General features: G+C 39.1%; 1 protein-coding gene across 1 annotated transcript in view; it reads left to right on the top strand.

Moving 5' to 3' along the window:
• The first annotated feature begins 810 nt into the window (after positions 1–810).
• LOC134221876 (uncharacterized) overlaps positions 811–14,626 on the top strand; it is a 47,992-nt gene continuing 34,176 nt past the window's right edge. Inside the window, exons 1-5 of the mRNA XM_062701046.1 lie at positions 811–1,061; positions 9,362–9,556; positions 9,875–10,060; positions 10,135–10,761; positions 10,818–11,156. Coding sequence (XP_062557030.1) covers positions 899–1,061; positions 9,362–9,556; positions 9,875–10,060; positions 10,135–10,761; positions 10,818–11,156 — 1,510 coding nt within the window. The 5' untranslated portion in view covers positions 811–898. The remainder of the gene's footprint in view (positions 1,062–9,361; positions 9,557–9,874; positions 10,061–10,134; positions 10,762–10,817; positions 11,157–14,626) is intronic.

Consider the following 14,626-nt stretch of genomic DNA (forward strand, 5'->3'; position numbering starts at 1 on the left):
ATTTAGTCAGTTTTGTCAGTCAAAATTGCCCTTTCTGCGAATGTTATAAGTTTTGCGTGTTATTATAATGGCACGAAAACCCTGTTTTTGGTCCAAGTTCTATAGGAACATAAGACTACAGATTGTTGGCAGTTTTATATGTAGCTGTCACGTCCGGGGATAAAAAGCCATCGCAAATTACTATCCATCGCTTCCAGGAGCAACAAGTTCACAACAATTCTCACAAAATGCAAATTGTTCTTAAACGCCCATTGTGAGCTATGTGAAAAAAAGTTTCCGTCATGTAGAACTAAGACAACTGACTCCGATCAGTAGTTCAACTGCATACTGGGCTGCTGAGCGAAATAAGTCGGATAAAACGATTAGTTTTGATTAAATCTGTGGTTTGAAATTCCATTGCCCTTTAAACTATTTCTCTCACTATCTTTCTTGAATTGGACCAAAAATCCGCAAGTCGCATTCTCTATTTTCTGCCAACACTAGATTTGCTCCATGACCCAGTGTGCACTGAGTGTGGTGGCGCGTGCGGAATTCTGTGATCGAATATGCAAACACGTTATAAACCCTAATTTAACGGTTCATTAATTCAACGCAACGGCTGTGATCAACCGCTCCGGTAACGAATCATGTTAACAACACCTTAGCTGTTATGAATCATGTTAAGGGACAGGGGTAGTGAGGAATCCGTCGGAAGTACTGCTATAGAACTGTTGATTTCCATCTCATTCAAGAAGGTATCTCCTGTGGGAGATAGTGATTTCTGAAAATTATCTCAATAAATCTCGGTCATCATGATCGTTCGCCGCCATTCGCTTTCGATTTGCGTTGTCGTGCGTTCAAAGGATATAGGTCGTGCTAAAAACTAGAGAAACGTGTTCAGATAACGGTGGTAGGAACAATGTGGAGTGCTGTAATCGCGTGTGGAGTAGGTGCAATAGCGTTGCTTGCTGTCTACTATCGTTGGTCTCGACGGAAAGTGATAGCTGCTATGGCCAAAATGAATGGACCGCCGAAGATGCCTTTGATCGGACATCTATATCTGGTCAAATTCACCAGTCAAGGTGCTTTGAGATTTTGTATTAAAATGGTTATCGATAGTTGGAAAAGGAAGAAAATAAACAGTGGAACAAGATTCTGGTGTATACACTAAAATGATGAAAACAATCTGATGGTTAACGTTAATTGAAGGAATACTGTTCGCCGTTTTATGCACTACAAAGTGATTTAAGCAAAGTGATTTGGACAAAAACAGAAATTGGCAATGAATTTAAAATCAAACTTGATTACACTCGCAGCAAGTAGGATTTGTTGAAATAAGATTGGACACGAATGTCACGCATATGTTGTTGCTACATATTTTTTGAAAATTAGTAAAATAAAAATTTTCCATATATTTATTAAATTTTTAGGAAAACCAAAAAGATTGAATTAAATCTAAAATGTTTGGGCAAATATTTAATATTATGTATTGCTGCATTTGATTTATTTATGAAAATCTAGTAGAATAAAAGTGTACAAAAATAAACTTCATCGTTCGACACCTCGCGCCCTGGGCCATGGAACTGGTGTTCAAATTCCACGAATTCAGTAAGACAAGCCATAATTAAACCGTATAAGAACCATTCAGGCGACTCCTAAAACTCTTCAAATGTTTTCAAGAAGTCCAGCAGTGCTCACACTTTCTTCTTCAAATGAAACTTATCATCCGGAACCATTGGAACTTGTTACGGTAATTTTGTGATCTCCCCTATGAGAGCCTAAAATTTAACAGTGTATGAATCATATCATACCTTAATTGATTCTTCTCTTCTTCTTCATAAAAAATCAAAAGGGATTTGAACTTTTTCGAAAAAAGCTGTTTCATGCGTCTCAAAGGCTTAAAACAAATTCCGGAACTCCGAAGCATAAGGTGTTGAAATAAAACAGTTCATGAAATTATTTGCTTGACAGCTCGAACTCTTCAAAGTTTAATGAAAAATCCAAAAGGCACTGTAATTGATTCATTTATGATTTAGCATCAGTAGTAAGAACTATAATTGGAGGCGTTAATCGTATTTAACAAAATTTCAGGCAGTTTCAAATATTGCGGAACTTTTATTGTATTTTTTCGTCTATAATTGAAAAGGCCACTAGGATTTTTTTATTGGATTTTTTTTTCGTAAATATCTTTAGTAATTCTTTAGGAATACCTCAAGGATTCATCCGGAAAAAAATCCGGAAATTTATTAAATAATGAAATAGGAATAAAAAGGAATTTTCTGGAGAGTTTCTTAAGGGAGTTTCAAAGGAATTCCCAGACGAAATTTCTAAAAGGACTCCTAAAGTATCTTTTGAATGATTCAAAACAGAATTTTTGAATATCCGAAAGACTCAAGGATTATTTAATTAAATTTTGAAGGAATTCCTAAAAAAAAACAAAAGAATTTTGAAGGTATTTCTAAAAAAATGTAGAAGTTCTGAAAAAAGTCGATACTGTTTAAGAAATTTCTAAAATAATTGCTGTAGCAATTCCTTAAAAAATCATAAATAGTTCCTAATGCAGTTTCTAAATGAAATCACAAAGAAATTTCAGCAGGAATTCTCCTTTTTTTCGGGAGGTTTTCCTGATACAATTTCCGTAGGTATTTCCGAAGAGTTTTTCGTTGGACCAAATTTACAAAGGATTTTCCGATGGAATTTCCAAAAGAATTCCCGAATAAATTCTTAAAATATTTGGTTAAAGAAATTTTGAAGGAACCGCTGGAGGAATTTCCGGACGAAATTTCGAAGAAATCTCGGAAGTAATTTCCGAAGAAATTCTCAAGAAGCATTTCACTAGGTTTGAATGTTTAAGGAATATCTTGATGCATTTCCAAATGAGATCCTTATCTCCGAATTAATTTCCTTAGAATTTGTTGAATGAATCCCTGGTATTCGATATTTGCGAAGGCATTCTTGGAGGAATGCATAACGAATTTAGATGTTTTTTAGGAATTCATTCACAAACTCCAAAGAATTTCTGAAAGTATTGCTAAAGGAAATTTCGGAGGAGTTTCTAAAAGATTTCTTGGACAAATTTTTGAAGAAATGTTCGAAAAAGTTGCTTAAGAAATATTTGAAACACTACATTTATTTGCTGAGCAGTTTTGAAGACATTTCTTGAGGAATTTTGCATTGAATCACTGGAGGAATTCCAAAGTTTTTGAAGGTATGCCTAAAAGATTTTAATAATGACTATCTAAAATATGCCTGGAGGATTTTCCGAACGGAATTTTGGATAAATCCATGAAATATCACCTGCATGAATATTGGAGAAATTGCTGAAGAAGTAAATTCTCAAGGATTTCTTGATATTTTTTATATTTGGCATGAGCTCTTAATACCAGATTCTAAACAGGGTTTTGTTTTATTACTGTCCGGATTTTCAAAGGAGCTCCCGGAGAAATTCTGCAAAGAATTTCCTGAAGGAATGCTTGCAGCTGTTTTTTTGTGGTGTTCCACCGGGAATTTCTTCTAAAATCGATCCAGAAATTCTTTTAGGAACTTCTCCAGGAATAATCTACAAAAGTCCCAGTAACTCCCAGTGTTTCATTTGAATACTCCTCCAGGGATTCTTCCATAAAACCTCCCGAAATGCCTTCGTAAATTTCTCCAAAAACTTCTGTAGTAAAACAATGTGAAATTCGTTTGAAAATTCCTGCAGGAATTATTTTGGAACTTTTTTTGAAAGAATTCTTCCGGAAAATTATTGAAGAATGAAATAGGAAATCATAAAGGAATTTTCGAAGGAGTTTCTAACGGAAAATCAAAAGGATTTCCTGAAAATAATTTCTAAAGAAATCTCGAAGAAATTCCCTAAACAATTTAAAGGATTCCTGCAGCATGTTCTGAAGAGATTCCCGAAAGAACACTCAAAAGAATCCTTTGCGAATTACTAAAGGAATCTTCCAAGGTCTTAAGGAATTTCTGGAAGAGTTGCTTAAAAAGATCTGGAGGAATGACCGATGGTATTCCTGTAAGAATTTTAGAAGGAATTCCAAGAATTTTTGAAGGGATTACTTGAGAAAGTATTGGCAGAATTCTTGAAATATATTTCGATGAAAATCCTAAATCTATTTCCGAATAAATTCCTAACGGAATTTCCAAAGGTTTTGCAAAAGAAATTTTGGAAGGATTTCTCCTGAAGGAATTTCCGAAAGTATTCCTGAAACAATTTCGGTAAGTATTTATGAAGTAACTTCCGAAGGATTTTCTAAAGAATTTATTAGGAAATTCCTAAAAGAATTCGTAGAGGGAATGAGTTTTCGAAATTTTATTATAATTCCTTCTATGAATTTTCCAAAGCAATCATCCTATTTATTTTTGGAATTTTAATTTATTTTTCCAATTTACTTTCGGAAATAACTTTGAAAATTTCCACGAAAATGCAAGGATTCTTTGGAGAATTCCGTTACTAATTCTTTAAGATTTTTTCTCGGAAATTCTTTTAGAAATTCCTTTGAAAAATCCTTTAGGTATTTCTATTATTGGAAATTTGTTTGGAATTCTTACAGAAAACCCTTCAGAAATTCCTACATGCATTTTTCAAAAAATATTGTTTCAGGAAAGCCTTTCAAAATTCTTTTGGAATAATTCATTTTATAAATTTATTTGTGAACTCATTTGAAAACTGTTTAACAAATTCTTGCGGAAATTGCATTTACTCAAAGTACTCGTGTTTTCAAGGGCACACAAATACGGAGGCGTCGCACAACTGTCATTTTTATCATTTCAGCTTTGCTGCATCGCAGCATGCGTGAAATTATAAAAGTGACAGTTGTGCGTTAATTCCGAATCGAGTGGTGTGCCCTTGAAAACGCTAGTACTTGGAAATTTGGATTTTGTGAGGAGTGTCCTTAACAGGTTGAAGATAACACTGATGTAACAACCAAAACCCTTTGAAAGTGTCTGGGACATTTATGGAAAACCAGGGCTGGTTGCAATCAATGCCGCATAATTATAGTGATTTTAATTACCATGGTGATGAAAATTGAGACTCTCAGTTGCCGAAAATGTGACTAAAAGAAACTTACTATGATGTCAACAACCGGGTAGAGTTTTAATATAAGTTAGTAATATAAACAAGAAAAATGAGTTTCACTTTATGTCGATTATTTTTGGTCATAGAACTTGGCCTTAATTCAACGAGTCCATAATGACTGAAACTTCAATGTAATTTGGAGAATATTCACAAAGTTTGTAGGAGTGGAAGCATTCTACAATTTATTTACGCTTCGATTTTTCGAACAGTTTTTCTTACGCGGTTTTCGTTTTCTACTCACTTATGGGTCCTTTACACCCGAGTGGTGCAAAGGGCTGACTTGAAAGATCTCTATCCTGAGCGGTGTCCAGATATCGCCCTAACATGTTGCCAACTTTGATTTCGATTACTTTTTTTATAGCTTTATGAAGGCTCAGCTTCTGGATCTGTCTCGGCTGCGATGTCCAGCTGGGTTCCAGTCTAAAACTTGTTTACAGGTTTCGTTTCCGCTCCTACGCAAGGTGTGACCGACATTGCCCCATTTCTGCTTCCCAATTTCAGTTGTTATTGGCCTCTGGTTACAATGACTTTTTGAGATCTAATTGTGAGGCCTTCTTCCTCTTCTTCTTATTGACATTACATCACCCCACTGGGACACTGTCGCCTCGCAACATACTCGAGAAATCTAGCCTTGTTTTCATTTTTTTTTCGAACTTGGTTTGATCATAGGTAGATAGGTAGTAGGTTTGCCAATAGCTCATTCCAGAGACTAAATTTCAAAATGTTTTGTGTGGTGTACAACTAACGCATAGGTTTTTCTTCAACTCGGCCTAATCGTTCACTGTTTTACTGTTCACTGTTCACTAATAACGGAATTGTAACGCTAGGTACAGTAATTTTAACTGAATGATTGAAGTTTTGTAATCCATCGGTAGGCAGTTCTTCATCTTCCAATAATTCTGCATAATTTTGTGGATCGATTGGTCCAGCAGGTCAATTCCCAGTTTGAGATACTTGACTGGGAATCCATCCTTGCCAGCAGCTTTACTGTTTTAAGGTCATTTAGAGTCTTCTTAACCACATACGCTTGACCGTCGTTGAAATGACTTTATTCAATGTTTATCCTGTGTGTGTTAGGTTATTAGCTCGTAAGCTGCAGAAGGTCGACGTGAGCGTGAATTTCAAGCGGTGGATACCCCAGTCAACACTAAATCATATGTTTTGCAACATAAGATGCTTAAATGGAGGCGATATACGTACATATTGTATGGGGAAGTATCTACATGGCCTCCACTTTAGCATCTTATGTGATATCAAATACGATCTTGTGTTGACTGGCTGTGTTTTACCGGTTTTGGGCCAATGTATTTCTTGGATTGCTGCCACGCCCATGTCGACCTTCTGCATCTTACAAGGTAGAATCCTAACAGTTGCGGGTTCGTTCCAAGCTCTGATTTCCGTTATTTGTTGTGGAACTGTTGCCATTAGTCTATCTATTTGCTTTACTTTTGCAATTTTTTGGACTGTAGAAACATTGGTACTCTACCTCACCAGAGTAATGCTACTTACATGATGCTGAAGAGGGAGCCTTTCATTATCCGATCTTAGTATGGGTAACAGACGCGGTTTTGAGCCAGTTCAAATGCGAAAACCATACGCTCGATCAGATTGGCTCCTCCAAAAAGGAGAACATTCTCCTTTCCCTGTCAGCATGCAACATTGGGGTAACGGACGTCTCTTTTTTTTCTAACGGAAATCTTACTTATTTTCCGTAAAAAATGGATCAACTCAAATATCTACATACTTAGGTATGTCGTCGTTACGTTCAAGCCTAAGTATGTAGGTACAATTGAAGGCCTGGATAGGAGAAATGCGGATACGAATGTGTCGCCAATAGAACTGTTAAAAATCATCAGCCAATCGAGGAAGAGACCTGTCAAGCAGCCAATTTATTGGCTCAGAATCTGGAAACGGACAAAATGTTTAAGCTCTTTTAGTGGAATGTCTTCAACTGTCTAAGAAAAGTTTAGTATACGTTCCAATTAATTCCACAACGTTTTGGAACGCAGTGGAAATAAATGGAAAGTACTAAACTCGTCTTAGCAGAACGCGAAACAACATTTTGAACGCATTGTACATGTGTTTGTAATAAATGATAGGAATCATATCAAAAGCAATTTCTTAAATGTTATGCGACGTTATCACTGTGGGGTTTGAGTATATTACCATCAGCGTGTTATACATTAACACTTAAGCGTGTCGATCAGTGCGCAGCAAGTCATGACCCGGCCTCTTCTGGTCAGACCTCCGTGGCGTGCACACGTACCCACGGAGAGCTGCTGTCATAACAATTCGCCTCGGCCATTTGGGGCCACACATTTTGGCGATCCTGCCAGAAGATTTGTTGGATCCTGACGCTGATTTCAAAATGTGAGTTGAATTCAAGTAATGTGCTAATGTGTTAAAATATCTTATGATTAAAAAAACACAAGGCAATGGGTTTGTATTGCTACAAAGCGCTTGGAAAATTACAAAGCGTGTCTGGAAGACCGCTGGAAAATGGATTGTGGTTTGAAAATCACAAAGCGCGTCTGATAGACCGCTGGAAAATGGATTGTGGTTTGGAAAATCACAAAGCGTGTCTGGAAGACCGCTGGAAAATGGATTGTGGTTTGAAAATCACAAAGCGCGTCTGAAAGACCGCTGGAAAATGGATTGTGGTTTGGAAAATCACAAAGCGTGTCTGGAAGACCGCTGGAAAATGGATTGTGGTTTGAAAATCACAAAGCGCGCCTGGAAGAGATGGAAAATGGTTTGTGGTTTGGAAAACCACAAAGCGCGTTTGGAAGACCGCTGAAAAATGGATTGTGGTTTGAAAAATCACAAAGCATGAGAGACCGCTGGTTTGTGGTTTGCAATACCACAAGGCGTGTCTGGGAGACTGCCAAAAAAAAGTTGACAATCTAGAAAATCCCAAGGTGGGTCATGAAAAGCATTTATTTTGATTAAGGTCACTCCTGACGGAATCCAAGTTTAAAAGTGCTCGCGTTTTCGGGGGCACATAACTCGATTCAGAGGCGGCGCACAACTGTCATTTTTGTTGATTTAGCTTTGTTGCGTCGCAGCATGCGTGAAATAATAAAAATGACAGTTGTGCGTTGCTTCCGTATCGAGTGGTGTGCCCCCGAAAACGCGAGCACTTTGAAACTTGGATTCCGTCAGGAGTGACCTTAAAATAAATTCAGTTTGAAATGTATAACTTAGCGATTTTAGTGTACATGAGACTACCAGTTAAGCTAGTTCTATTGAAATCTGAGATATGGAGATCTATCGTATGCTACAAAGTTGTTTGGGAGGCTTAATATGTTATCTTGAAGTTATTTTGGAATTTACTGACTTAGTAGTCGTAGCGGAATTACCCGTGGGGTGAGATATCCAACATTCACGAAGTATTTAGTATTGTCCGGCTCCTACACACTTGCTTCATCAGCAACGGCGCTCAATGAAGTAGGGTTGTGTGAGGTTGTGCCAGTTTGGTCGTCAGATCCCAACCCGACCACACAAGCGAAGAGAGATCGCCACTCGAGTTCAGTACATTCAAAGTTAATTGCCTATATGCCGGGTATTAAGCCACCCGGAGTGGAAATTAATTACTATGTCTGAAACTCGATTATGCATATGTACAACATGTGATAGATTTAGTTCGGAAAAGGTATTGGAGGGTAACCGTCCCTTCGGTGGGCTTTGATCCCACGACACCAGTTCGCATGACATGTGCTTTCCCTACATCCTACTTGGTTGGCATGTGTTCAAAAATACATATGAGAGAGTTAGTTCTGAAAATGTATTGCGAGAGATCGGCTGGTACCTGGTGCTGGGAATTTGGTTTCATCAGTACCCGCTAAGCTGTGGTGGACGACGGAGGTCCTTCGTAGCTTAGTAGGGAAAGCACCTGTCATGCGAACTGGGGTCGTGGGATTAAACCCCACCGAAGGGGCGGTTACCCTCCAATACCTTTTCCGAACTAAATCTATCACATGTTGTACATATGCATTATTAATATTCTTTGTTTTTCCATAAATACAACACCAACACTACTACAGTATATGACAGTTTGTATTGTACCAATTCTTTCAAAGCTTTGTTTTGGTACTCAACCCACCTTCACCTTAAGTCGCGAATTAACAATCTCTTATTAGAGATCTATTAGTGAGATCTATTAGAATATGATCAGTTCATTAATGGAAATATAAATTAAATAAGACTGTAAATTATATTTCAATTAAACTTTGACTAACATTGAAACAAAACTCTCTGATGATGAAACATTTAAACACTAATGGCAATCATTTCTACCAATAGCAAAAATCTTCAAATTCATGGTCCATGTCGGCAACACCTACCAGTCACCTGTGGGTATAAGACTGGGGCACATAAATGTTGTCGCAGTTCATCATCCAGAACATCTGCAAACGATCATGACATCCCAACACTGCATAAGTCGCCCACTGTGGTACGGATTTTTTCGCGTTAGCCGTGGAATATTCTCATCGCCAGGTAAGATTGGAGAAACGATTCAATGTATGATTCCGAGTGAAGCTCGAATTGTTGAATAAAACGGTAATTAAGAATCCATTGGTCGAGATATCGGTAACGCTTTCGGAAGCAAATTAAAAATCTTTTTTTAAGCCGGTCTACGGTTGACACTTACACGTGAATCGCAATTACCAATTGATAAGAACTTGTCATCGCCTTTTCTTTTTAAACTTCTTGGTTTAAATAATTTCAATATCTATCCACGTGTCAATTTATTTAACCATTAGCATTTAATATTTAACTAGAAGAATCATCATAACTCCTATGGTTTACTTCTAGCTCATCTGTGGCGAGGTCAACGGAAGGTGTTGAGTCATTCCTTTGGCCCTGGCATTCTGAGCAGTTTTGTACCGATATTCAATGAAAAGAGCGCCACTCTAACCAGACTCATGGGTGTTCATGTGGGAAAAGGTGAACATGATTTCCATCGGGACATGGCCAAGGCCGCTTTAGATACAATTTATTGTAAGTAACTCAAAATGCTTCGTAGTTAAAAAAATTGTGTATCAGAATTCGAAGAATAATTAAAAAAATTTCAGCCACTGCTTTCGGGTTAAACTTTGACATGCAAGTAGCGCCTGAAGGCGATAAGTATCTGAGCTATCAAGAACAGTTTCTGCACCTGGTCGTGAAACGCATGTTTTCGGTGTGGTGCTACATCGAAAGAATCTATCGATTGACAAAAGATTTTAAGAGAGAACAAAAGGTATTGGCATATGCCAAAACATTAACGGATCGAGTTCTGATAGCCCGGAAGGCAGAGGACATCCTGTCAAGGAAGATCGAAGTGCCTACAACTGCAGACGATATAGATGGCAAAAAACCGAAGATGTTTCTCGACAAGGTTCTTGAACTGGCCAGGGACAATAAGCTACAGCTGGCCAAAGAAGACATCACACAACACATGAACACAATCGTATTCGCTGGAAATGATACAACCGCAAATACAATGAGTAACCTATTATTGATGCTGGCAATGCATCCGGATGTCCAGGAGCGTGTTTACCAGGAAGTAATGGAAGCATGTCCAGGCACAGATCAGTATGTATCATTGGATGACATCACCAAACTGACTTACACGGAGATGGTGTGCAAGGAAACTATGAGATTGTTTCCCGTGGGTCCAGTTATTGGACGAGTGGCGGAGAAAGACATCAAGCTAAGCGGTAAGGTCGTTAATTTTTCAAGTTAGCATTTTTCTTCTAGAGAACTAGTATTTCAGATGAATATGAGATTCCAGAAGGGAGTTTTCTCATGTGCGGAATTTACGTGGCGCATCGGGACCCCAAAATATGGGGTCCAAAGGCAAGCGAATTCAACCCGGACCACTTCTTGCCGGAGAACTTCAGCAAGATACATCCTTACGCTTATCTACCGTTTAGTGGCGGGATAAGGAACTGCATTGCCATGAAGTACGCGTGGGTTTCAATGAAAATTATGATAGTTCATATACTGCGGAAGTACCGTTTGACGACGACACTCACAATGGATAGAATAACGCTAGAATTTTTTGCAACTCTTAAAATAGCGAACGGTTGCTGCATCAGTATAGAGAACAGAAATCAATAGAGTACCTTTCCCGGTGTTTCATCGAATCTCATCGTACCGTTGTTCAACACATTCGAAATAATAGTATGGAATGGAAAGTTTATATTCTGATTTTTATTTTTGTTTATTTATTAAAATGAAGTGTGAAAATAAAGGGGATAAATAGACGGTTAAATTGTTCAATTACTAGCTGATCAGAGTCTATGAGAGTCAGACTGACAGACAGAACTCAATTGCATATTATTCGGCAACTCGGCCGTACGAAAACAATTTTTCTGTTAAATATCTTGGCTGTACATATGCACAGCATTATGGACGAGAACAGCTTCCCTGGGAAGCTTACCAGACTGATCAAAGCAACGGTGGATGGTGTGCAAAACTGTGTGAAGATTTCGGGCGAACACTCCAGTTCGTTCGAATCGCGCCGGGGACTAAGACAAGGTGATGGACTTTCGTGCCTGTTGTTCAACATTGCGCTAGAAGGTGTTATGCGGAGAGCCGGGTGTAACAGCCGGGGTACGATTTTCAACAGATCCAGTCAATTTATTTGTTTCGCGGATGACATGGACATTGTCGGCCGAACATTTGCAAAGGTGGCAGAACTGTACACCCGCCTGAAACGTGAAGCAACAAAAGTTGGACTGGTGGTGAATGCGTCAAAGACAAAGTACATGCTTGTGGGCGGAACCGAGCGCGACAGGGCCCGCCTGGGAAGCAGTGTTACGATAGACGGGGATACCTTCGAGGTGGTCGAGGAATTCGTCTACCTCGGATCCTTGCTAACGGCTGACAACAACGTTAGTCGTGAAATACGAAGGCGCATCATCTGTGGAAGTCGGGCCTACTACGGGCTCCAGAAGAAACTGCGGTCGAAAAAGATTCGCCACCGCACCAAATGTGTCATGTACAAGACGCTCATAAGACCGGTTGTCCTCTATGGACATGAAACATGGACAATGCTCGAGGAGGACTTGCAAGCACTCGGAGTATTCGAGAGACGGGTGCTTAGGACCATCTTTGGCGGTGTGCAAGAAGACGGTGTGTGGCGGCGAAGAATGAACCATGAGCTCGCCCAACTCTACGGCGAACCCAGTATCCAGAAGGTAGCTAAAGCCGGAAGGGTACGATGGGCAGGACATGTTGCAAGAATGCCGGACAGCAACCCTGCAAAGATGGTGTTCGCTTCCGATCCGGCAGGTACGAGACGGCGTGGAGCGCAGCGAGCGAGATGGGCAGACCAGGTGCAGAACGACTTGGCGAGCGTGGGGCGTATCCGAGGATGGAGAGATGTGGCCTCGAACCGTGCATTGTGGCGTCAAATTGTTGATTCAGTGTTATCTGTTTAGATGTTAACTAAATAAATGAAAAAAATGAAATGCACAGCACATGTTTCGAAATGGACAAATTGATATAAAATTTGCGAAAAAGAATCCACGTGTCTTGGAGGGACTCGAACCCTCAACCTCCTACTCTCTAGATAGGCGTGATAACCCCTACACAACAAGCCCACTTAAAGGTCACGTTTTCGGAATAGCCATCAGAATCCGAGTACCAACCTCCACCGCGGTTAGCTCTTTTTTGCAAATTGAATATCATTCGGATGCTTGATTTGTCCAATCTCACATCCCAAGTAACAATTTCCATGCTTGTTGGATTTATTTAATTCTTATAGTGGTTTTATGACAGCAACCGCCAAGACTAGTTTTCGGCGCTCTTATAACTATCAATAAACCACTCATAAATCTACTGGAAAAGCTTCAAACGTCAAATTCCAATTGATCTTATGAGCAACTCTACGGTTGTGGTAAAGAGCTTAATAAGCCATATTTTCAAAGCTCGATCAAAGCCACAATTTTTAGTCGTAATGTGGTCAAATGAATAACCCCAATAAGAATATTTGCATTGCAAAGAGTTTATAACGGTGTGAAATAAGAGCAACGTTTTTCTGCGCGGAATGCATGATGGCCATATTGGAAAAGGAGAAGTATTTTCAGGTCGGTGAAATTTATCGCTGAAATCCATAAATAAATGATATTTTCATCGCGTAGAACACTTTTCTTGCTAAATGATTGGAATTAGGAGAAACATCAACATATTAAGTGGATATTTACGATGTTGATGTTTTAGTTGTTTTCAGTCTAAAGCGCTAAACTACATTATTTTGCCGGCGCGTGGTATGCAATCTTATTTTTTACCTAGATTTCACCATAAAATCGAAAGCGCAGCTTATTTCAAAGAAAGTATATTGAAAAACAAACCTGATAAATTTTATTTTGTTGACATCCTCTTCATGAATTTCATCATCAGTCCATTTTGTTATTATCTCCCGCAATATTTTTTTTCCCTTTTTAAAGCAACATTTTTGACAGCTGCCGCAGCCAAATTCCCTTTTTTGCAGGTGGTTCAAAAAGGGTTTTTCAAATACTCTTCTAAGAGGTTTATAGTGGTTGTCTAGAGAGGGCCACTTGGCCATATTTTACTCTTATAGTGGTCATCAGAAGGTTGTCGTGTAGCTATGAGTTTTATTGTTAGTTCTTATGATTTGATCTTGAAAACCATTCCAAGAGGGGAATAAAACTTAAAATGTTACTTGGGATGTGCTTTACTGTTGTATATCCACAGTCAAGCGAGTGCACATTGTTTATTAAACGAGAGACGCACTCTATGCCTCCAACAACGGGCTGGGCGGATTTGTATAGAGTGCGAATCAATCACACTCTGCTGTGCCAAAGGCTCGCTTGGCTAAAGCATTTGATGAGTTTGATTGCGCTACGCATGCGGTCGCGTGTACTCGCTTGACTGTGGATATACAATAGTTGGTACTCGGATTCTGATGGCTTTTCCGCAAACGTGACCTCTAAGTGGTCTTGTTGTGTAGGGGTTATCACGCCTATCTAAAGAGTAGGAGGTTGAGGGTTCGAGTCCCTCCAGGACACGTGGATTCTTTTTCGCAAATTTCATATCAATTTGTCCATTTCGAAATATGTGCTGTGCATATGTACAGCCAAGATATTTAACAAAAAAAACTCAGATTAATCCACCTACAGTGAGATTTTGACCCTTCCTTAGTTATAAGGAAATTTTCTCCAGACTCCAGTATTTAAAACGAGATAAAACAACTCAGCTTCCCACGGCGATTTACCGTGAAAGTGACAAAATAATTGCCTACCCAAAGGCGGATGTCATGGGTTGAGTGACAACTCAACGAATGATAACGTACTGTACTTCATGCTGTTTATCTATAAGGCGCTCGTCGGATTACCCGTAATGCTGGGTAGACACCTTTACGTGGTGTGTTACGGGGTAAGATCTACCACGGTTACATTGCCAGCTACAGGCAAATCCTGACCCAACGAATACCTTCCTCATTATCCAACTCCGTGGTACTTATGAGGGTGTCGCTAAGTCGGTGGCCTCTCGTTAAGTAAGTACTACATCAACACTTCCTTCCTCTCCCTAGTTATGGTGAAGATGGGCGTGGCC

Source organism: Armigeres subalbatus, chromosome 3 (assembly GCF_024139115.2).
Source record: "Armigeres subalbatus isolate Guangzhou_Male chromosome 3, GZ_Asu_2, whole genome shotgun sequence".
NCBI lineage: Eukaryota > Metazoa > Arthropoda > Insecta > Diptera > Culicidae > Armigeres > Armigeres subalbatus.